At 49.1% G+C, this 24529-nt stretch overlaps 1 protein-coding gene across 9 annotated transcripts in view; it reads left to right on the top strand.

Moving 5' to 3' along the window:
* Window positions 1–24529, top strand: part of PCNT (pericentrin) — a 97864-nt gene that overhangs the window by 46798 nt on the left and 26537 nt on the right. For all 9 annotated transcript variants that reach the window (XM_073804614.1, XM_073804611.1, XM_033856287.2 and 6 more), the window contains 8 exons: window positions 472–634; window positions 914–1126; window positions 6057–6286; window positions 6682–6798; window positions 7704–7910; window positions 9963–10133; window positions 17538–18419; window positions 19005–19190. In XM_073804614.1, coding sequence (XP_073660715.1) covers window positions 472–634; window positions 914–1126; window positions 6057–6286; window positions 6682–6798; window positions 7704–7910; window positions 9963–10133; window positions 17538–18419; window positions 19005–19190 — 2169 coding nt within the window. The remainder of the gene's footprint in view (window positions 1–471; window positions 635–913; window positions 1127–6056; window positions 6287–6681; window positions 6799–7703; window positions 7911–9962; window positions 10134–17537; window positions 18420–19004; window positions 19191–24529) is intronic.

Here is a 24529-nt window from a genome sequence, read left to right on the forward strand (position 1 = left end):
GAGGTTGTGGCCCCGGGCTGTGCCTGGGAAGGGGGGCGTCCCATGGTGTCCGACCTGGGGAGGGAGGGTCGTGTCAGGTGCCCTGCCCGGTGTGGTGATGGCCCAGGAGCCTTTCCCATCCTCCACCTGCAGTCACCAGGGGGCCTGTCCCTGCCCGGGTGCCAGGCTCCTGTCGGTGTGTCCTCTGAAATGACCCCCCCCCCCGCCATGTTCCACGCAGACACATGTGGGGTCGACGGTCACGAACGGTGTGTCCGTGCAGTGTTGTCTGTGTCTCCATGTGCAGAACTTTCCTTTTTTGAAAATTTGTTGCTTATTTAGTAACTGACATAACGTTGAACATGGAAATTGATGTTTGTTACAGGATATTTATGGGTTCCCCAGAATTCGATGCAAATAGAACTCTGTTGGTGTCAGTATAAGCTTTGATTACTTTTGGTCCAAAATGCCATTTTCAAACGCGTTTCACAGCTGGAGGAAGCACGTCAGATTCATTCTCGTCTTGAGAAGGAGTTCAGCTGCAAGAGCGAGGAGACGGCGCAGGTGGTGCGGAAGCACCAGGAGCTGCTGGGGCACCTGGACGCGGAGAGCGCGGCCAAGGCCCGGCTCGAGCTGGCGCTGCACACGGCGGAGGGTGAGCGGGGCCTGCCTGCCGGGGACGCGCGTCGTGCTGGGGTCTCAACAGCAAGGGCGTCAGCCACCTTCCTGGGGTTGCGCCGCTGCCCCGACCCCGCGCACCTGGTGCCTGGCGCTCGCTCACGGTGGCCGCGTGCGCTGGGCCCTCGTCTTGCCCGCCGCTCCTGTGCCTCGCGGGGAGGGTGGTCCGGTGCCGTCCCTGGGGGAACAGGACGCCCCGCCCCCGCCCCCCCCCCCCCCCCCGGGGCCTTACAGCGCCCTCCTGCGTGGACCGCAGGCATCGTCGAGGGCTTCACAGAGGAGAGGGCCAGCCTGCAGGAGGCACTGGGCCGGAAGGAGGCGAGTGAGCAGGCCCTGGTGGCTGAGCTGGAGGGCCTGAGGCAGCAGCTGCAGTGTGCGGCCCGACGGCAGGCGGAGCTGCAGGAGGAGAACTCCGTGCTGTGGAGCCAGAAGGAAGCCTTGGCTGTGGAAGCCGGAGAGAGGGAGACCGGTAAGGAGGCCGAGCTGCAGCCGGGGGTGCGGGCAGAGCCGGGCTGGCCCGGACGCAAGGCTTTGAGGGCAGAGAGGACGAGGTTGCGGGGTCGCGGGGCTGCGTGTGGCCTGAGGGCAGCTGCGGTGGCTGACTGTGCTGTAGGAAAGGCTGCTGACTCTGAGGCCGGGTCGCCTGGCCAGGGGGTCGCCCACCTGTGTGTGGTCCTCAGCCTCGGCATCCTGGAGGCAGTGGTCCAGCAGGGAGTGTCTGTTTGGGATCAAAGAATTGCAGTTTGGAGCACGCAGATTCGGGTCCCGCTAGGCAGTAGAAACAGTTGGGGCTTTTGAGGGTGAGGACGGGGGGCGGTTTGCCTACAGAGAATTTATTTGGAGTCAGAGGCAGAAGCCAGTCTGGGCTGAACGTGCCTGAGGGCCGAGGCCGTCACGAGGGAGGAGAAGGCCCGTTACGGGGATGGGAGCAGGTGCGGTTCTTGCTGCGCCCCTGGAATCTCTGAGCCTTGGCCCAGGCCCCAAGCTCACGGCTCCCCTCGCTGGGGCCCGGCTTGAGTTCCACTCCTTAGTGGCCCCCAGGCTCCGTGTTAGAGCCCCTTGACATGCTGACTCTGCTTTGTTTCACATTTCACAAGATAAATAGCCAAGAATGTGAAAAACATGAGGGCTACTTAAAAGTTTTCTTTAAAATTACCAGACAAGCGCTAACCTTAGCTAGGAAGACATACGGTTTTTGTTTTGGTTTTTTTTTAAACATCTGTATTGGAGTATAATTGCTTCACTGACGTACAGTTTTAACAAAAGCAGGTCATTATAGTTTGAGATTCTTAGAAATTTTAGATCTTAAAATATTTAACGTTAAAACATGAAAAGCTTAAAATGTGGAGCTTGTGGGCAGTGGCGGCGGTAGGGGCAGCCAGGGCGGCGCCTGCACTCCGCCCGCTGAGGGCCTGCCTTCCTCTCCCTGTGGCCCGCACCGCCTGGCCCCCCGGGCGCGAGTCCGGCCAGGCCCACCTCTCTGCTGCCCCCACCGCACAGCAAAGGCGTCAGCGACCTTCTGACTTTCAGGGGCTCCTGCTGAGCCACCACCCCAAGCAACTCAGAAAACTCATTTCTCTTCCTCCAATTCTTCCTTTTAATTTTCCGATTAATAAACAAACAGTTGTCTGTTCAGTTTCTGCCCTCATCTTCGGTACCTCTTCTGGGCGAGACGCATGTTCACGCTCCCACGGCTCTTGAGTGGATGTGTGGCTCCGACGGGCTTGCAGGCTCTTGAAGCAAAGAGTGATTTGTGCCATCGTCTTGGTTTCCATCCGCGCGGGTTATTAAAACTATTTACAGTCATTTCCAGACTTCATCTTCTTGTTTAGCTTTAACATGTATAACATTCTTTTGTCTCTTTTCCATTTTTTGATGTGAACTTCTGATGGTAAAAAATTAACCTGCTTTCTTTTTTCCCTCCTTTGCTTTGTCTTTTTTATACTTGAACTGTGTCTAATGGATGTTGTGCTAATTGAGAGTGGACCCGTGGCATCTTCTCAGTTCTGTGTCTGCGGTGAGTCTGCTCCCGTGTCTGCTCGGGGCTTCCTGGAACTTGCTCTCCCCGCCACCTCAAGCTGGGGCAGGGCCGTCCCCTGCTGACTGTGCCGCCTTCCGCTTTGCTCGCGTGCTTGCTTCTTCCTCGTTCAGGTCGTGTCCTTGGTCCCCAGCACAGAAACTTGTCCCGCTTTCCCCTCTCTGCGCGGCCCCCAGGGACAGCGGCGCGTATGAGCACGTGAGCGCGTGTGCTCTGTCTGTCCGTGCCATGTGCACGGTGCTCCCTAAATGGCAGTAAGATGTGGGTTGTTTTCTCCACGGCTCCCTGCAGACTGGACGCTTTCAGAGAAGGACCGTGAGGGAAACTTTCCAAGACCTCGAGTGCCTGAAAATTACCTTATTTCAGCCTCATCCTTAAATGAAGTGGTAGCTGGAAAGACAATTCTAGATTTGGTTTCTTTTACTTGAATACTTTGAGACTAAAAACCATTGTTTTCCTGCATCCGGACACCTGCTGGCACATCTGACCGTGTTTCTTTGGAGGTGTTTTTAGAAGTTTATCTTTGCTCGGATGTTCACACGTCCCGGAACCGTATCTGGAGTGGTTTCCCATGCCTGCCCTGCTCTGCCGGCGGCCGGGCGTTTGTTACATCTGGGGCTTTGTTGTCATTACCTCTTGGCCGATGTCTCTTCCGTGCGCACACTTTGCTGTCCCCAGACGCCCTGGGCCACACGTCCCAGTGGGGCAGTGTCCTGGCTGGGGCCCCCTCCTGTTCCCGGGTGTTGGCGTCCCGGCCTGTGGGTCCGAGTGGTGGCTGGGCCCTCCCCGCCTGAGACCCGTGTTTGTTGTCACGGGCTCTCGTACCTCCAGCCTGCTCTCCCTGCGCGGGGCGTTAGGGCTTCAGAGTTGGGACCCTGTGGGAGATGCAGAGGTATGGGGTCAGGCGAACGGCCACATAGCCCTAGGCCTGGCGCCTCCCCTGCGTCCACTGTGACCGCCCCTCACCCCTGCAGAGAGGCCTCGCCCACCTGTGTGGTAGGGGCTGGCCGGAGGGCACAGATCCATGGAACCTTTTCCCCAACCCAGGCCAGTCTTTCGTCCTGCGTTTGTTTTATCCGCAGGAAATTCTCGTGTTTCCTTTGGGTCCTCTCGGTTTGCTTTCATCTTTACATGGCTAACCCACCTTAGTTCCTCACTGTTGTCTGGTCCCTGTCTTAGCTGCCCGGCCACCTGGGGACTCCCGCTGCGCTGCCGCCCTGCAGGAGCGTGCCGGCCTGGCACCTGGCCTTCCCTGCCCTTCTCAGGCGCTGTCTTGGGGGCCACTTGGTCCCGATTCTGCTTTGGCTCCTCGTGAACACTGGCCAGCTTCCAAAGGGTGGGGGGTCCTGGCGCCCGTGGGGGAATTCAGCTCAGCCTCACCTGTTCCCGCGTGTCTCGTGCCCACTTTCAGGGCGATGCCATCTGTCCTCTGTGTTTTTCCTTGTTGTCTTTAAAAGTCAGCAGCAAGGCCCTGGGAGCCGGGACCTGCTGCAACACGAGGGCCAACAGTGGCCTTAGTCTCAACAGAGACCCAGCGGCTTACGCCGCAGCTGTTACTCACCCTTACGGTCCTGGAGGTGGGAATCCGAGGTGAAGGTGCCGACACGGTCGCCTTCTGGTGCGAGCCCGCCTCCCACTCGTGGATGCGCCTTCTCGCTGGGCCCTCACGTGCAGGAGGGGCAGCAGCTCCGTGGGGCCTCTTTTATAAGAGAAGCGCTCACCCCCTCATGGGGCTTCACCCTCCGCACCTCATCGCCTCTGAAGGCTCCACCTCCAAACACCAGCATGTGAATTCTGGAGGCACAGCATTCGGACCAAGCAGTGGCACCACGGAAGTAACACACGTTTCAGAGGTTGTCCAAGGCCTGGCATCAAGGCCACAACGTTTCCTGGAGTCCTGCTGCTGACATTTTCCCTTCTCTTATTTCTAACTTTCATATCTTAAGTCACCCAGTTTTCTGTTTTCATTTCTGAAAATGCTGTGTGTTTTCATTCATAGGCACTCCTGTTTCTATAGCACACAAGGATTCAGGTTTGTAACAGCACATGAGTGATTTCTGTGTGATATGCTGTATGTTTGCGGCAGGTTTTGCCAATTTTTTACTAAAGAGGACAAGTACTTAGCTTTTGTGGCAAACTACTACATGAAAGATAACTTTGATCGTCAATATTCATACATAAAAATGGGCAAGCATTTCTGTCACGATGCTTAACTGCAGTTACTGAGCCGCAGGAAGCCTGTCTTGCCATAGTCGTCCTTGGGCTGGGGGCCTGCACTGGGGGCCCCAGGAGGTCTCCTGATTCTGGAGTTGGCCCTCTGTGTGGCCTTAATGGCCGCATGGACACCTCCCCTCAGTCCTGCCTGCACGAAGGCTGTGTGACCCTGAAGCGGGTCCTGTCTGGGTGGCTGGCCAGGCAGCACTGGTCATCACAGCAGTGGCACACGAGCCCTGGTTTCTAGTCTCTGAGGCCCGTGAAGGACATTGTTCTAACTGCATGTTTAAGCCTAATTTGCCATCGTTGCTGACTTGTTAGCCTGGAAGTTTATGGAGAATATTACCTTAGTGGGGGTGATAGTTTGTCATAAAAGACAGATTTATACAAACCAAAATAATTAACTTTGGAAAGCTGGTGAAATATAAATACAAACATACGGGTTTAACATTTCAGTTTCAGGATGGTTTCAACACTTTGGGATCCATTGCAGGGAGACCTCTTTTCCAAAGATGCTTGTTAACCTGTCGTTTCCCTTGGATCGTGGCCTCGTCGCCCCATCCGTTTTAGGTCGGCTTTAGATTTGCTGACGGCTCGACCCTTTTCCTCAAGACAGGTCACCCCCGGGTGTGTAGGGAGGCCTGTGCGGTCAGCACATCAGCTGGGAACCTCCGCAGCGGGGCTGGTGTTTCCTCTGGTGGAGGTTTTAAGTTACATTTTATTCTTCCATGTTGGAGAATATACGTGAAGGCAGAATTCCCAGAAAATTACCTGATGCGTCATTTGGGGACACAAAGATGTATTCTCTTCTCAGGCTTTAAAATTTTTTATTTTAGCCAATTTTCGTTTAAAAAGTATAATTTTTCCTTCCTCCCTCCCCGCCACCCCCCGCAGAAGTTCTCAGCCTTGTTTTCAGTGGGTTTTGCCAGAACTGTGGCTGTTTATTAGAACGTGGGCTCGGGATCTGACAGGTCGAGGGTGCACACCCGTCCTCTCGAGGCGGCTGTGTCCTTGGCCGAGTCACACGCCCGTGGGGGGTGGAGGGATACGCATGCGCTCCGTCGCTGGAGAAACGCGCATCTCCACGTTTCTGCCGGCCCACGGCTCCCTGGGCTGGGCTCCTCAGCTGTTTCCTCGGCACCTTCAGCTCTTCAGAAGGAGGTGGAGTCGCTCACCAAGGAGCAGTCGGAGACCAAGGAGCAGTCGGAGAAGGACCGCTCAGCGCTGCTGTCCCAGATGAGGCTCCTAGAGGCAGAGCTGGAGGAGCAGCTCTCGCGGCAGCAGGCGTGTGCCCGGCAGGCCGAGGAGCTCTCCGCCCTGAGGCAGCAGATGGGCTCCCTGGACCAGCAGCTGCGCCGCCAGCGCCAGTTCATGGACGTAAGAGTCTCGAGCGATGAGTTTGTTTGCGTCACCGGAGGTCATCTTCGTAGCGCGAACTTCATTCTAGGTTGCTAAGTAGCTTCTGTGCTAGCGTCGGGATGAACGTGAGCACAGCCTGGAGGACGTCTCTCGGGTGTTGTGCACGCGCAGCTTGCCCCGGCCCGGGGCGGTGTCTGCTGGCCCTCTGCCGTCTGCTTTCTGTCTCTCCTGCCCATGTCTCAGAAGCCGCCCTGGGTCCCACCTGGGGACTGCGCCTCTTCATGTGGCTCCGTCATTCGCGGTGCCCATGACAAGGGGGCCCCTTCCGCCCGGTCCCCGTCCTCCGCTCCTGCCTGCAAAGGGCGGTGGGGACGCTCGGGGAAACGGTCCAAACAGGCTGCCTCTCGCGACAGGTGCAGGCGGTGGAGCGGGAACGCGAGCGCGAGGACTTCCAGCAGGAGATCCAGAGGCTGGAGGAGCAGCTCCGCCAGGCAGCCCGGCTGCGACCGCCGGGTCCCTGCGACAGCGACGTAAGTCAGCCCGCCCGCCCGCCGTATGCCAGGCCCTGCCTGTGGGGAGCGGTTCTCTGCGCTGCTTTCAAAAAAAGCTTTACCTTTAAACCCTGTTTTGCCTTTCATGTACACGAAAACGACCACGGGTGCAGCTGGATGGTGAGGTGCGAGTGCTCCGTGCTTGTCTGTGTCTGTGCGTCGTCCGTTTGCTCCCTCGGTGCTGCCGCCCCTCGCCTGTTCTCTGCATGACCAGACAGGGAGGGGTTGGTGCACGGGGCCCTGTCTCTGGTTTGTTTTTCTTGCTTCCTTCTGCTTGGGGTCGGATCTGTCTGCTTCTTCCTGTCTGAGGTCGCTGGAGTTGATTTGCTTATTCTTTTTAAAAATTAAAATTACTTTGAGATGATTGTGGATTCACTTGTAGTTAGAGGAAATAAGACCAGTTCCCCCCATGGTGATGTCCTGCAGGAGGCCCCAGCCAGGGTGTGGACATGCAGACAGGAGACGCCCACTCCCTCCCACCCGCTAATCCGCGCTCTCTCCACAGCTTTGTAATTTCCAGGCTGTTGTGCAAATGGACCATAGGTGTAACCTTTGCACTCAGCCTGCTTCTCGACCCTGACCCAGGCGGTGCTGTATCTATCTGTGCTTGGTTCTTTTTTTTTTTTTTACTGCTCAGTGGCTTTCCATTCCTTCCTCCCACAATTTATTTTATTTTACTAACAAATTCTATGTTATTTTTTGTGTATCATTTTACAGAGAGAATTCTGTCTTATTCTTCCACCAGGCTTCACTGTGCAGCGTGGGTCTAGAAAACCATGCAGAGGATCAGTTTTCTTACAGTTGTGTTGTTGTACTCTCTTTACTTTGCAAGGTGGGATTTTTTTTTAAACTATTGTTTCTGAAGCATTTTCTGTGGTTTTTAGATTGAATTGTTAGAAGAAAAATTGAGAGAAAAATCAGATGGACTTAATGAACTGATTATAAAGAAAGAGTTGGCAGATAGACAAGTATTAATCCAGGAAGAGGAGATAAAACGTCTGCAGGAGACGAACGCCAGCACCACGAGAAAACTGATGCAGCTCCAGGGAGAACTGGAGAGACAGCGGAAAGCTGCGAGGGACCTGGAGCAGGCGAGCGTGCGGTCCCAGGGCGGAGGGGGGCGGCCGGGGGGAAGCTGCCGTGGCGGGGCTTCCTTTTCACCGCAGACCCCCAGCTCTGACTGCTCCACTGTGGACACAGGGTCACCAAGCGTGTGGGGGTCTCCCCAGTCCCCGGCGACCCCAGCTGGGTGTCCTGCGACTTAGCTCAACTCTGACACCGTCTACCTGGAGATGGCGTCAGACCCCGCAGCTTAAGGGCTCAGTCCCACAGGACTGTCCCCGCACCCAGATGCCCACCTCAGGTCCAACTTTTATAAGTTGAGGATCCCACGACCCCCTCCTGGGTTTCAACGAATTTGCTAGAGTGGCTCACAGAACTCAAAACACTTTACTTACTGGGTTGCCAGTTTATCATAAAAGGATGCAATTGGGGAACAGCCAGATGGAGGGTGCAGAGGGCAGGTGGGGAGGGCGCACTGACCCAGAAGCTCCTGGAAACCCATCCTTTTGGGTTTTGTGGAGGCTTCATCATGCAGCCACGATTGGCCATTGGTGATGGGTTCACCCTTCAGCCCCTCTCCCCTCCCTGGAGGCCAGGGCTGGGACTGAAAGTTCTGACCCTTTAATCCCATGGTCAGTTCCCCTGGCAAACAGCCCCGGTGGCCTGGGGCTTCCCCAAAGTCACCTCTGTGACACAGACTCAGATGTGGCTGGAGGGGCTTGTTGGGAATGTAGGGCACCTTCGTCACTCTCATCGCTCCGGGAGCACCGAGGTGTCAGGCGCTCTGTGCCAGGCATCGGACAGAGACCAGGTGCGTGTTTCTCATTGCACATCACAGTGTCGCATTTAGTGTAATAACATTTCATACCAGTTTTATAGCACTCCTTTGTCTCTCAAGTACTCTTGAGTTTATCGCTAGTAATTAAGTAAATCTTCAAGATTTTAGGTTTAGAAAGCTTATTTTATTAAATACTTTACATAGGGCCTAGTTATAATTATTTTAATTTTTGAGTAAGGAATTTATGTCAGCTCCTCAGTGAAAACACCTCTGGTGATAGTTCTTCTAGTTGTAGTTTGGAATTACGCCTCAGGGATGTGCACGTTCTTGTGTCTAAGAGTTTAAGATGAGGTGGGAAAGCTGCGTGTGGGCAGGTCCCCTGATTGGGAGTGGGGCAGGGCCGTGGCGTAGGAGGGCCTTTCCAGTCAGCGCTGCCCCTCCTTTGAGCATTTAGCCTGAAGGAATCCAAGTTTCTTGTATCTCGTGTCACTGGGGGTTTAAAGGTTACTTGGAAGTCTGAGGCTCAATAAGAAATTTTATTTTGGAATCGTTTTGGCCCTAAGAAAACCCTGGCTCAAGGAGGAGAGTTTTATCAGGTGTGTTTGGTTTGAAAATGCTGATGAGAACCACTAGGTGAAGCCCAGGCCCCTTCTTGAGGATGTGCTGTGTGGGAAGGACGTCCAGCACAGGCCCCGTGGCTCCTGAGTCAGCCAGCGGCTCGCTCTGTCCCCCCTTGCTTGGGGACAGTTCTGGGCGGCTCCCTCCTCCAGCCAACAGCTACCGAGCTTACTAGGCACCAGGCTGTAGAAAATGCCTTTATTTTCCTCTACAAAGTTGGACCATGTGTACAATTTTGGATGCCTATTTCTTCCCCACTTAATGTGCTGTGACCATTCCATCCATAGTAAATGTTCCCTGAAAACTTTTTACTGGGCTGCTAACACTCATTGCGTGGATGTGTTGTCAGCCATTGACCTGTGCTTTGTCAGGTTCTTCCCAGTTAAAACAATTTGCTGACAGTCTGGAGACCCTTTTGGTACCTTGTTGAATAATGACTGGGATAAGTTCCTTGCAGTGGAATCTCGGGCGCACGTGGCGGCTCTGTTTGGGCTGCACCCTCCACTAGGCAGGCATCTGCTCTGGAGCATGGCTGGGTCTGTGGATGGTGTGTCTGGCATGTGCAGGTGTGCACAGGTGTGCTCCAGAGGGCTGAGGATGACCTACACTTTAATAACAAGCTGCAGTTTGAGGCCCCCAATTTCCTGAAACACTTGCCTAAAATAAATCTGTTTTTCTTAAATAGGACAAAGAGGCATTACAGGAACAGCAGATGAGTAACTTGCTCCTGGTGTCCACACTGCAGTCTAAACTGGATGAGGGCAAATGCCTGGGGTCACCTGCGGGCAACCGTCCTGACGATGCAGAAGTCCAGCTGGAGGGGGTGCACAGGACGCTGCTGCAGCATGAGGACGAGGTGCGTGTGGGGCGGGCCTTGTGGGAGTGTCCCCTCACTGCTCCGTGTCTGCTGGTGGCCTCCCCTGCGCTTCTGTGTAGAGGACAGGACATCCAAGCGATACAGTTTGTGGGCTTGTCACTACTGTGTACGCTTTGTAATTTTAACATTTCTATGTGGATTATAGGACAGTAAGTTTTTCTGGCACGTACTTTAAATCTTTCAAAGTGATTTTAATAATTATTAAATCGATTAGAATATTAGATCTTTTTTTTTTTTTTTTTTGCGGTACGCGGGCCTCTCACTGTTGTGGCCTCTCCCGTGGCAGAGCACAGGCTCCGGACGCGCAGGCTCAGCGGCCATGGCTCACGGGCCCAGCCGCTCTGCGGCATGTGGGATCCTCCCGGACCGGGGCACGAACCCGCGTCCCCTGCATCGGCAGGCGGACTCTCAACCACTGCGCCACCAGGGAAGCCCGGTGTTTGTGTTTTTGATGTTGAGTTGTATGAACGGTTTATATATGTTGGATGTTACCCCTTTATTGGTCCTAATATTTGTAAATGTTTTCGGCCATGCAGTAGGCTGTCTTTTCATCTTGTCGATGGCTGCCTTTGCTGTGCAGAAGCTTTTAAGTTCATCCAGGTCCCATTTGTTTATTCTTGCTTTTGTTTCCTGTGCTTCAGGAGACAGCACCAAGAAAACATTGCTATAATTTATGTCAAAGAGTGTTCTGCCTGGTTTTCCTTAGCAGTTTTATGGTTTCCGGTCTTGCATTTAGGTCTTTTTCCTTTTTTTTTTTTTTTTTGACAGTTTTTATGGAGCTATATATATATTTTTTTTTAACTTATTTTTATTTTTTATTTTATTTTTTTAATTTTTGGCTGTTTGGTTTCGTTGCTGTGCACAGGCTTTCTCTAGTTGCAGCAAGTGGGGGCTACTCTTTGTTGCCATGCGCAGGCTTCTTATTGCAGTGACTTCTCTTGTTGCAGTGCGTGGGCTTCAGTAGTTACAGCACACGGGCTCAGCAGCTGCAGCATGTGGGCCCTAGAGCACGTGGGCTTCAGTATTTGAAGTGCATGGGCTCAGTAGTTGAGGTGTGCAGGCTCTAGGCACGCGGGCTTCAGTAGTTGTGGCTCACGGGCTCTAGAGTGCAGGCTCGGTAGTTGTAGCGCATGGGCTTTGTTGCTGCGTGGCATGTGAGATCTTTCCGGACCAGGGATTGAGCCCGTGTCCCCTGCATTGGCAGGTGGATTCTTAACCACTGCAGCACCAGGGAAGTCCTGTGCACTTAGGTCTTTAATCCATTTTGAATTTATTTTTGTATATAGTATTAGAGAATGTTCTAATTTCATTCTTTTACATGTAGCTGTCCCGTTTTCTCAGCACCACTTATTAAAGAGGCTGTCTTTTCGCCATTGTATATTCTTGCCTCCTTTGTTGTTGATTAATTGACCATAAGGGTGTGGGTTTATTTCTGGGCTCTGTATTCTGTTCCATTGATCTGTGTATCTGTTTTTGTGCCAATACCATGCTGTTTTGATTACTGTAGCTTCATAGTGTAGTCTGAAGTTAGGGAGCATGCTACCTCCAGCTTTGTTCTTTTTCTCAAAATTTCTTTGGCAATTTGGTGTTTTCTGTGGTGCCATATACATTTTAGGATTATTTGTTCTGGTTCTGTGAAACCTGTCGTGGGTATTTTCATAGGGAGTGCATTAAATCTGTAGATCGCTTTAGGTACGATAGACATTTTAACAGTATTCTTCCAATCTCTGAACGTGGAATATCTTTCCATTTCTTTGTATTATCTTCAGTTTCCTTCATCAGTGTTTTATAGTTTTCAGAGTAGAGGTCTTTCACCTCCTCAGATAAGTTTATTCCTAGTATTTTATTCTTTTTGATGTTTTCTTTCTCTTCTGGTGCTTCATTATTAATGTATAGAAAAAGCAACAGATTTCTGTATATTAATCTTGTATCCTTAAGCTTTTCTGATTTCAGTTTAGTTCTAATAGTTTTTTGTTGGAAACTTTGGGGTTTTCTATATAAAGTATTAACATCATCTGCAAATAGTGATAGTTTTAGTTTTTCCCTTCCGATTTGGATGCCTTTTATTTCTTTTTCTTGTCTGATTGCTGTGGCTAGGATTTCTAATACTATGATAAATAGAAGTAGCAAGACTAGGTATTCTTGTCTTTTTCCTGATTTTAGAGGGAAGGCTTTCAACTTTTCGCCAATAATATGATGTTAGCTGTGGATTTGTCATAAATGGCCTTTATTGTATTGAGATCTATTTCCTCTTTACTGACTTTGATGAGAGTTTTTATCATGAATGGGTGTTGAATTGTGGCACATGCTTTTACTGCATCTATTGAGACGATTGTGTGTTTTTATCCTTCCTTTTGGGAATGTGGTGTATCCTATTGGTTGATTTACAGATATTGAATCCTCCTTGCATCCCTGGAATAAATCTCACTTGATCATTGTGTGTGATTTCTTAATGTATCGTTGGATTGGTTTGCTAATATTTTATTGAGGATTTTTACATCTATATTCATTAGAGATACTGCCGTAACTGTCTTCTTTGGTAGTGTCTTTTTTTGGTTTTGGTATCAGGGTACTGATGACCTCAGAGAACAAGTTTGGGAGTGTTCCCTCCTCTTCAGTGTTTTGGAATTGTTTGAAAAGGATAGGGATTAGCACTTCCTTACATGTTTGGTATAGTTCCCCTGTGAAGCTGTCCGTTACTGGACTTGTGATTCTTTTGCTAATTTTTTAAAAGTTGGGTTCATTTTCTTATTGTTCAGTTTTGGGAATTCTTTATATCTTCTGAATACTTTTTTGATATATGATCTGCAGATATTTAACCCACTCTGTGGTTTGTCTCTTCACTCTTCAATAGTGTGTTCTACAGATCAAGACCTTTTTAGTTTTGATGAAGTTCAATTTATTAAATTTTAAATGGGTTATGCTTTTGGAGTTGTATCTAAGAGCTCTTCTCCTAACCCAAGACGACAAAAGTATTCTCTTATGTTTTCACTTAGAAATTTCATAGTTTTGCTTTGTATTCAAATCTATGGTATACTTTATATTTGGGCACATGGATGTCTAATTTTTCCAGCTCTGTTCAAATGCTAATCTTTTTTCCGTTTAATTGCCTTTACACCGTTCACAAAAATCAGTTAACCATATTTATTTAGATATCTGAACTCTGTTCAGTTATATCGATCTAGGTTTCTCTTTCTTTACTAATATCACACTGTTTCTATTTCTATACTTTTACAGTAAGTCTTGAAACCAGGTAATGTAAGTCATCCAACTTTTTCTGTTTACAAATTTGTTTTGGCAATTCTGCTTCCTTTAACTTTCCATGTAATTGTAGAAGCAACAAAGTGATACCTGCAAAAATGTTTTGCTGGTATTTTGATTGGGATTGCATTGAATCTACAGATTGATCTGGAGAAACTTAACATCTTAACAATTTTGAGTCTTCCAAACCATGAACATGGTGTAAGTCTCCATTTATTTGCCTTCTTGGATTTCTTTCAGTGATATGTGGTTTTCAATTTATATATCCTGTATCTGTTTTGTTAGATTTATATCTAGGTACTGTATTTTTTGTTGTGCTATCTTAAATGATACGTTCATTTAATTTAAAATGTGGTGTGTTTTATTTCACATTAAATTCTAATATGGTAGATTATATTGATGAATTTTCAAATATTGAACCAGCCCTGAATCCCTGGAATAAACCCCACTTGGTCATGGTGTATGGTTCTTTTATATCTGCTGAATTCTATTTACTAGTGTTTTGTTTGTTTGTTTGTTTGTTTGCGGTACGCGGGCCTCTCACTGTTGTGGCCTCTCCCGTTGCTGAGCACAGGCTCCGGACGCGCAGGCTCAGCGGCCATGGCTCACGGGCCCAGCCGCTCCGTGACATGTGGGATCTTCCCGGACCGGGGCATGAACCCGTGTCCCCTGCATCGGCAGGCGGACTCTCAACCACTGCGCCACCAGGGAAGCCCCTTTACTAGTGTTTTATTAAGAATTTATATATTCATCATGGATATTGGTCTGTAGTTTTCTTGTGATATCTGTCTGGTTTTGGTATCAGGGTAATATTGGCCTCACTGAATGAATTGTTCCCTCTTCTGTTTTCTGTAAAAGATTGTTCAGTATTGGTGCTATTTATTATTTAACTCATTACTGATGGGGGGATTTTTGCAGAAACTAACACCTGTGTCCGGTGATTTTTATTTTGGCCAGCCTGAAATAATTCTGTTATTTCAGTAACACTTTGCAGGTTATTACAATGGTTACACCTAATGCACCTGTAAAATCTCCTAATTTTTGTGAAATGTTGTCTTCAGTCTGTTCTACTGTAGAAGCAAAGGAGCATTCTCCAGCACCATGAGTTTCATTTTCATTTTCCGTATTGGAATTAATCACTAAGGTTTTCTGTCTTTTTGTTGATCTAATATTCACATCATCTGAATCAGAACTATATTCTGAAGAATTATCATTTTCTGAGACACTAGTATATATGTTGCTTGGACAATCGGAGAAAGTATCTGCAAAAATTCACTGAAAAATTCTTCTTCACTCAAAATTTCACGAGGCGTCATTTTTGAAAATTTTACATTTATAATATACACAATGTTGGAACAAAAACCTCACAGAGAAAAATGTGAATGATAATGACAGTCGCAAGTTGCGTGATGAACCCTTGGTCCAGTTTAAGCTTGAGCATCTTTGCGCAGTGATGTTAGTTGTCTCACTCTCTAAAAACGTACTGATACATCTCCAGTCAATAACACTCGGGTAACAAAAGACGTATTAACATGTCTCCTGTCAATAATGTGTTAATTGTTGAGTAACACCATCTGGGCCTGGCAAGTTCTCTCTTTGTGTTTAAATTACAGATTCAATTTCCTCAATACTTACGGGATTGTTCAAATTAATATTTCGCATTGGGAAGTTTTGGGCCATTATTTATTGAGGTATTTTTTGCATCATTCTCTTCTAGAGCTCCAGTTACAAATACGCCGTACCTTTTACATCGTCCTGTGGGTGTTGGAAGCTGTGTGCAGTTCTTATAATTCTTTTCCTCTGGTGGGATAATGTCTGTGACTCTTCAGAGTTGGAACTCCGTCATGTTCAGGATTTTCTCAAGCCCATTGGAGTGATTTTCTAAATTTCCTATCTTTTTGTTTATCATGAACATGCTTACCTTTATGTGCTCGAACACAGTTATAACATCCTTATTTGCTCCTTCCAGCATTTTTGTCATCTCAGTTTTAGTTGTCACTGGTTGTCTTTTCGTGTCAGAGTAGGCCACGTGATGCTGATTTTTTTTTAGATAATTTTGATTGGCATCCTTGATATTCTGCAAATAATGTTGTGGAAACTCTTGCTTCCCAAAACAGTGAGATTTTTCTTTTAGTGGTAGTCATGTTGGTCGGACTTGAAGTTTGCACTCTGTCTTGCCTGTAGAGATCGCATGAAGTTTGGTTTCCCTTCCCTGCTTCTCTGTCTGTTGTCTTTTTCTCTCCAGAGCCCTGGCAGCCCTGGCTGCCAGTTCCCTCTTCTCGGCCTCATCTGGCTGCACTGCCTGATGGCACAGCCTGAAAGATGGAAACTCCCCCATCTGGTAGCCTTTGCTGCATCAGAATCCCCAGCATGACGTCCTGGGCCTGTAGGCAGGTGGGATGTACCTCTGGGTTTCACGGAGTCGGTCTGCGTGCCCATTGTGGAGCTCCGTGGGCCCTCTGTGACGCCGTGCTGGTGCTGACTCTCCAGATGCCCACAGAATCCGCTGGCTGAGAGAGAAGCACCCTCTGAGCCTCACTCTTAGCTGCCTGGGGTGCGTGGCACTGTCCCGTGCACTGTGCACTGTCGCATGTCAGAGGCACCACTCCTCCCGCACTCAGGGAGATGCGACACATGTGTTCTGGCCCTTTTTCTGTGTTCTGCAGCTGCAGTTCTGTTCCTCCCTCTCTGGGCTTTGTGAGCATCGTTGCGCCTCTGCTTCCTCACTTGCTCCAACTGCACTGCATCTTAGAGGACTTATTTTAGATTTTAGTGTCTTACCTTTTAATACCACTTCCACGTGCTAGCTTTGATAAAGTGTGATGCTGGTGTTGTGGCTTTGGCGCTTTTGTTGTGCACACGTTTTCATCTCAGTGTGCTGAGTGCGCTGAGTGCATCAGGCCAAACGCATGCAGACAGAGTTACCCCCCCGACTCCCTTCAGTCGTCTGTGGGTGGGGAGACGTGGGTCTGTGCAGCACACAGCGTGGGGCTGGGTAGAGGGTCTTGCCTCACACTGAGAACTTTTCTTTTGCCAACTACATACAGTGGCGTCAGATGTGCTAAGTGTGAGTGTGACGTACAGCTTACGCCAGCCATCCAAACCAAAACCAAACATCAGTTTTCTTATTTTTGTTTTCACTATGGGCCAGGTTTGGATTTGTGTTTGAAGTAATGGTTAAGTAGTACTGGTGAAACCAAGAATTGTATGAAACTCTTAATTTTTAGGACGTATAAGACGTTACTATAATCAATTGCTTGAAAATTGTTAACTAGAACACAGATTGGTTAGAACTTTTCAATTTTTTGGTCACTACTATGGATGTAGTCTTAAGAGAATGTCATTTGGAGCCATAATGGCACAGATTTCAATTCTGATTTTCCATTTCCTGTCTTTGTGGTCTTGGCAAGATATTTCATATCTAGATTTCAACTGTCTCATCTTTTAAGTAGGAACAATAACGTTTCTTATCTTAAAATTGTTGAGAATTAGATTAAACAGCACAAGTAGAAGCATCGCTTGATGCCCGCTGTGTTGAGTCCCCGCATCCCCGCGGTGCCCAGCGTGGACAGCCTGCTGTGTGCCCTGGCTCATTCATGTTCTTCATGACTGCAAGCTCCCTCAGCCGATCTTCTCACTTTTACTCCTGTTCTGGTGTTAGAATGACCCCTAAAATCTAAATACCCCTTTAGGAAAATCAAACAAATCAAAGTGGTTTAAATGTTAAGAAAATAGACATTTAGAAGGTGGTGAAAACATTCATGTGTAGTGTCATCGACTGAGACGTGGCCAAGTTAGAGTTTCCCCTGAACCCTGGCAGCCGAGGGTTGGGGTCTGTCACAGCGACGGGTGTGGCCTTAATGAAGCGTTTGAACGAGCAGCAAAGCAGCAACTGCAGATGCGAATGTTTGACCATTGTGACATACTTGAAGCAGCTGGGTGTTCTGGGTGTTCTTCAGATCTTGGTGTCATTTGGTGATGATGTTAGTTACTTCCACAGCTACTCTTAAGATGCGAAGTCTCCGCTTCTGTAAGAATGGGTTCAGGCCCAGCTGTAAGTGGAAAGGGGAACTTCTGAAGTTGATGTATGTCATTTGCCTCTGAAATGTGCTTTTTCTTCAGGTTTTGTATAACAGAAGTTCTGAAATTGAGGAGCTGAAATCCATTATTGAGAATTTGCGAGAGAACCAAGAGAGGTTACAGAAGGATAAAGCACAGGAGATTGAACAGCTCCATGAGGTCATCGAGAAACTGCAGAGGGAGCTCCCACTCGGGGGACCCGCAGCGCCCCAGGCCGGTGATGGCAGAGCCGCCAGCCTGCAGAGCGAGCTGCTGGGCCTCCCGGCTGAAGGAGCCAAGGCCTGCGCGGAGCTGGAGGGCGAGCTGCGTGCCGCCCTCGAGGCCAAGGAGGCCCTGAGCCGGCTGCTGGCCGAGCAGGAGCGCGGGCACGGCCAGGCCCTCGAGGCCCTCCAGCAGCGCCTGCAGGCCGCAGAGGAGGTGGCCGTGCGGCAGCTGGCCGCGTCGGGGCCCGGCGCCGCCCTCAGGGAGGCCGAGGTCCAGGCCCTGGCCTCCCAGATCCGCGAGTTCGAAGCTGCCCTGCGAGCCAAGGAAGCAAAGATCGCAGAGAGAGAGTTAGAAATCGACGCTCTGCACCGGCAGAAGTCAGCCCACTCTGCCGAGCTGGAGGCCATCCTGGCGGCCGTGGCCCGCTTCCGCTGCGCCCTAGAGCAGCAGCTCCTGGCGGCCTCTGGGGAGCCCCCCGAGCTGCAGCGGCTCCGGGCGCAGTGCGTCCGCCTCAGCTGCCGGCTGCAGGCGCTCAACCAGCGCTTCCTGAGGTGCCAGAGGGAGCCGGACGAGCGGCAGGCGCACGGGGCCCAAGTGGCAGGCAGTTCCAGAGGGTGGGCATCCTGGGGAGAAGAGGCCTCCTGCCACGAAGAGGTGGAACAGGATGTGTGTGGCAGGTGGCTGGCTGAGGCCCCCCACGGCCATGGCGGTAACCCACAGGTGGGCTCCTTCTTCATCAGGCCACAGGTGGTGCAGCCTCTTTGTGCAGAGAGCTGTGTGCACGTGGGGAGCCGGGGTGTGTCTGGGGATCTGGGGGTGCACGTGGGGACCTGGGGTGTGTCTGGGGAGCTGGGGGGTGCAGGTGGAGGGTCAGGGTGTGTCCGGGGATCTGGGGGTGCAGGTGGGGAGCTGGCATGTGTCTGGGAGCTGGGGGTGCAGGTGGGGATCTGGGGTGTGTCTGGGGAGCTGGGGATGCGGGGGGGGAGCTGGCGTGTGTCTGGGGTCTGGGGGTGCGGGTGGGGAGCTGGGGGGCAGCTGTGCTGTGTTCCGTGTCTGCTGGGGGCCGTCTTCGCGGCTTGCCCAGCTCCAGCACCTGCTGACCTGCTGTGCGCACCGCTGGTCTCCTGCTCCATGCATGTGTGTGATTCTGGCCCTGAGCTGTGGGCTCTCCCTCGGGGCCTGCTGGCTGGTGCTCCGGCTGCAGAGCTCCTGGGACTCTGAGGTAGCCTCACTGCACTTCTGACTTCGCGATGCCTTCGGCTGTGTGCTCATAAGCATTGTCCTTGTTTTCTCTGCTCGTCACAGAGCCCTATTAAGGAGGACCCGCAGCTGGCCAAAGCCCTGCCGACGTTGACCCGCGCAGGTCTCAGCCAGCAGGACAGCGTGATGTCGGTGCTCGCGGTCTGCCAGCGGCAACTGGAGTCTGAGCTGCTGTTAGTGAAAAAGGAAATGTGCCTGCCTGCAGAGAGCGGAGTGTCGGGAACAGCGAAGGTGCCTGGGCACGTCGGGGGTTGCGGGGGCACAGGACACGGCAGCTGGTCGCGGGTAGACACCCCCTCAGCGTCTTTGCTGCGACGGCAGGTTGCGAGGACCGCAGCCAGGGGCGCCTTCTCCAGGCCCGCCGCTCTGGCAGTGCTGGTCAGATCCGTTTTGAGATTTCCCACGTGTTTGGTTTAAACGCGCATTTCCCACGGTCTAATCAGCTGTGAAAAGTGAGCAGTCAGTTCCTTTTTCCTCATAGTTGATACCAGTAGGATTTAACTGGGCTTCAGGGCTTGTGTCTGGATTTTCCGTGTGAGGACAGTTGCCCACAGCTGTGCTGCCTCCACAGCCTCATCACTTGCAAAGGCTTCACGTTTATTGCTTGAACCTCAGGTGTTTTCCCTACATGTTTTCACTTGTCCTCCCAGCAAAGAAGAGCAGAGTAATCTACGACTCAACAGTTTTAAATTCTGATCACCAGGACAGAAGCTACAAGAAGGCTGCCTTTTCTTTTCCAGGGTGGGGAGGGTGCAGGTCGGCAGCATCAAATTGTTGCAGAGCTGAGATGTTTGAGAACCAAAAGTGGGTTTGGCTCTGCAGCCTGCTCAGATGCGGGCTCTCGTGAGCCAGTCACCCTGCTGGTGTGGACGCTGCACACTTCGCTGGGTGTTCCAGCCCCTCATCTCCTGGGGGCGCTCCTGGGATGTGCCACGGGCCACGTGCACCGTGCTGGAAATTGGAAGATTCTGAATCCCACAGCACACAGGGCTCTGGGCCTGGGTCTGCAGGGTTTTTTTCTTTTTTCTTTTTTTTTTGGTACGCGGGTCTCTCACTGTTGTGGCCTCTACCGTTGCGGAGCACAGGCTCCGGACGCGCAGGCTCAGCGGCCATGGCTCACGGGCCCAGCCGTTCCGCGGCATGTGGGATCTTCCCGGACCGGGGCACGAACCCGCGTCCCCTGCATCCGCAGGCAGACTCTCAACCACTACGCCACCAGGGAAGCCCTGCGTCTGCAGTTTTGATAGAGGAAGCCTGCATCTGATGTCATGTGTTTATCAGATGCCCTCAGGAAATACATTGTTTGGAGAGAACCTTCACCTACTCTGTGTAGCAAACTTGTCTCAGCATCCTTATGATAAGAACATTTCTTTAAATTCTTAAAAGAGAGCTCGGCCCTGGGATATCCTGAGCTGGTCGCCAAATTTTTAGGAGTTACACGCTGACAAGGAAATTCCAAATTCATTCCATAAATTACAATTTTGTGTTTTCCAGTGTTTGCATATAGAACCTTCCAGGCCTTTTTCCTTAAAAAAACCCAAAAACAAGAAACTTACATCCTCAATAAATTGCCACAGAAATAGGTTATAACAGTTGCCTCTTTTTGTGCCGTGTGTGGCAAAATACATGTACAATTTACATCTTAATCATTTTTAAACGTATAGTTCAATCGTATTAAATACGTTTATAATGTGTGACCATGCATCTCCATAGCGCTTTTCATCTTGTAAAACTGAAACTACTCATTTAAACACTGACTCCCATTTCCTCCTTCCCCCAGGCCCTGGCAACCACCGTTATGCTTTCTGTTTCCGTATGATTTTTGAGATACACTAAGTGTTTACATAAGTGGCATCTCACAGTATTTGTTTTTTTGTGTTTGACTTATGTCACTCAGCATAATGTAATGTCATCAAGGTTCGTCTATGTCATAGCAGGTATCAGAATTTCCTTCCTTTTTAAGGCTGAATAATATTCCATTGTATGTATACACCACAGTATGCTTATCCATTCATCTGTCGATGGACACTTGGTTTGCTTCCACTTTTTTTTTAATAAATAAACAAATTTATTTATTTATTTATTTTTTCAGCTGCGTTGGGTCTTTGTTGCTGCATGCAGGCTTTCTCTAGTTGCGGCGAGCGGGGGCTACTCGTCGTTGCCGTGTGCGGGCTTCTCATTGCGGTGGTTTCTCTTGTTGCAGAGCACGGGCTCTAGGGCGCGCGGGCTTCAGTAGTTGTCGCGTGCGGTCTCAGGAGTTGTGATGCATGGGCTTAGTTGCTCCACAGCATGTGGGATCTTCCCAGAACAGGGCTTGAACCTGTGCCCGCTGAATTGGCAGGCGGATTCTTAACCAGTGCGCCACCAGGGAAGTCCTGCTTCCACGTTTTAACTGTTGTGAATAGTGCTGTTATGAACATGGATGTGCAAATATCTCTTTGGGACCCTGCTTTCAGTTCTTCTAGGTATGTACCCAGAACTACAGTGGCTGGATCATATGGTAATTCTACTTCTCATTTTTTGAGGAACTGCTGTAGTGTTTTCCACGGTGGCTGTACCTGTTTACATTCCCATCAAAAGTGTACAAGAGTTCCAAGTTCTCCACATCCTCACCAATATTTGTTACTTTCTGGTTTGTTTGTTTTTGATAGTAGTCATCCTAATGGGTGTGAGGTGTATCTAATTGTAGTTTTGATTTGCATTTCTCAAATGACTAGTGATAGTGGATATCTTTTCAAGTATATGTTCTTTGGAGAGATGTCTGTTCAAGTCCTTTGGCAAATTTTGAATCAGGTTGTATGTTTTTTTGACTGAGTTTTACAAGTTCTGTATATATTTCTGGGTATATTAATCCCTTATTAGGTGTATGATTGGCAAATATTTTTTCCCATTTTGTGGGTTGCATTTTTACTCTGTGGATAGTGTCTTTTTTTTTGGCTGAGTTGGGTCTCTGTTGATGGGCACGGGCCTTCTCTAGTTGCGGCGAGTGGGGGCTATGCTTCGTTGCGGTGTGCGGGCTTCTCACTGCGGTGGCTTCTCTTGTTGTGGAGCACGGGCTCTAGGTACATGGGCTTCAGCAGTTGTAGCATGTGGGCTCAGTAGTTGTGGCTCACGGGCTCTAGAGCAGAGGCTCAGTAGTTGTGGTGCATGGGCTTAGTTGCTCTGCGGCATGTGGGATCTTCCCGGACCGGGGCTTGAACCCGTGTCCCCTGCATTGGCATGCGGATTCTCAACCGCTGCGCCACCAGGAAAGCCCCTCTTCTCTTGTGTTTAATTGATTTTTTAAAATGGTGAAATGGTTAAATTCCTTTCTCACTTCTCTTTGTGTATATTCTTTTGTTATTTTCACGTTTAGCATCCTAACATAAAGCACTCTGACTTGAATTTATACCAGCTTAAGTTTAAGAACACATAAAACTGTTCCTTTGTAGCTCCATCCCCACTCCTTTTGGTTTTTGATGTAACAAATAGCCATCTTTATACTTATGTGCCTTTAAACATAAACTAATAATCCCTTTAAGTGCATTAATCTTTTAAATTATGTAGAAAACAACACGTGGAGTTAGAAACTAAAGTTACAGTAATACTTTTAGACCAATAACTTAGGAATATGTATATTAGTCTTTTAGTTCATGATGAAAACAAAAAGCGTAGTTATAGACCATTGTTACAATAACGTTAGCTTTTATAACTGCCCATGTTTTTACCTTTATTAAGGTCTTTATCTCTCCATACAGCTTTGAGTTACTGTCTAGGGTTCTTTCATTTCCCCTGCCGGACTCTCCTGAACGTTTTTTACAGGGCAGGTTTTAGTGCTAACAAGATCCCTCAGCTTCTGTTTATCTGGGAACGTCTTAATTTCTAACCTACTGTTGATGGAGCTTTGCTGTACTTAGGGTTCTTAGCTGACAGTTCTTTTTCTTTTAGCACTTTGACTGTATTGACCTACTGTTCTCTGGCCTCCAAAGTTTCTGGTGGAGAAATCTGTTGATAAGCTTATCGAGGATCCTTTGTATGTGACAAGTCACTTCTCTCTTGCTGTTTTCAAGATTTTCTCATTGTCTTTGGCTTTGTGTAAGTTTGATTATTATATGTCTTTGGTGTGGGTCTATTTGAGTTCATCTTACTTGGAGTTTGTCGAGTTTCCTGGGTATTTATGTTCATATCTTTCATCAAGTTTGGAAAGTTTTCATTCATTATGTCCTCATATATTCTCTTTGCTTCCTTCTCTCTCCCTTCTTTTGGGACTCCCATTATGTGTATGTTGGTTTGTTCGGTGGTGTCCCATAGTTACCTGAGGCTCCACTTACTTTCCTCAATCTTTTTTTTTCTTTTCCCCAGACTTGATAATTTCCATTGTTCTGTCTTCGCATCCACTGAATCTTTCTTCTGCCTTCTCATATCTACCTTTGAATCCCTTTAGTGAGTTTTTAATTTCAGTTATACTTTTTAACTGCAGAATTTCATTTCTTTTTCTTTATTGATATTTCTATTTTGTTCATGCTTTTTTTTTTTTTTTTACTTCACATTTTCCTTAGTTCTGTGAGCATCTTTAAGAAGGCTGTGTTAAAGTCTTTGTCTAGTAGATCCATCATCAGGTCTTTTTCAGGGATGGTTTCTGTTGACTCACTTATTTCCTATGCCTAGGCCATACGTCCCTGTTTTTGATTTTTGTTGTTGTTGTTGAACACTGAATATTTTTAATCTATTAATGGGATAAATCTAGAAATCAGACTCTCCCTCTTTCTCAGTATTTACTTTTTTGTTGTTGTTGTTACTGTGTTTTTTTTTTTGGTTGATGTCTTTGTGCTAAGGATCAGCTTGAGATGTAAACTTAAGTTCTCAGATCCTTTCTGAGCCTGTGCCTTTACCCAGGCACACGCATTCACTTTAGAATTTCCTCTGTATATGCAGTTGATTTTGAATGTCCTAGTTTTAAATTTTTCCCCAAAGGGAAAAAGAGAAAAATGCAGTGGTGGGGAAAAAGGGGCACCAGTCCTTTCAATCCCCTGGAAGTCACTTCAGCCAGAAGGGCAGGGGCTGGAACAGTTGGGGGCAGGTGCAACAGTCGTGGCCTCCTGCCTCTCTGCCTGCTCCTCTGTGATCAGAAGCATCATTCAGAGCCGATTCCCAGTTTTTGGAGGACAGGGTCCTTTTTGCCCACCCTAGGTCCTGTAAGATGCTCCAGGGACACATGCACAGCTGCCTCCTGGGTCCTGGGGTGGGGAATGGGTAGCTGTTCCTGTGCTAAGAGCTGAGAGCAGTCTAACCCTCCAAACCTTCCCCTGGAAGTTGCAAGCCTTCAGCAGACTGCAGACTTCCAGAATAGTTACATTGGGCACATTCTGCCAGTGCAGTATTTGCCCAGGCGGGAGAGGGGTTCCCGGTGCTGCCGGCTCTGCCATCCTTCCAGGAGCCTCTCCAGCAGTTGCCTTTTAGGCAATGAGCTTTAAGCCTTGAGTCTGTCTTTCATAGGATTTTAAAAAACTTGAAATCTTAAGAGTCTAGAGGGACAAAGGGCTCATCATGGAATCTCATCCTTAATTGTTCAGACAGTCTCTGAAATTGGC

Source organism: Tursiops truncatus, chromosome 4 (assembly GCF_011762595.2).
Source record: "Tursiops truncatus isolate mTurTru1 chromosome 4, mTurTru1.mat.Y, whole genome shotgun sequence".
Lineage (NCBI taxonomy): Eukaryota > Metazoa > Chordata > Mammalia > Artiodactyla > Delphinidae > Tursiops > Tursiops truncatus.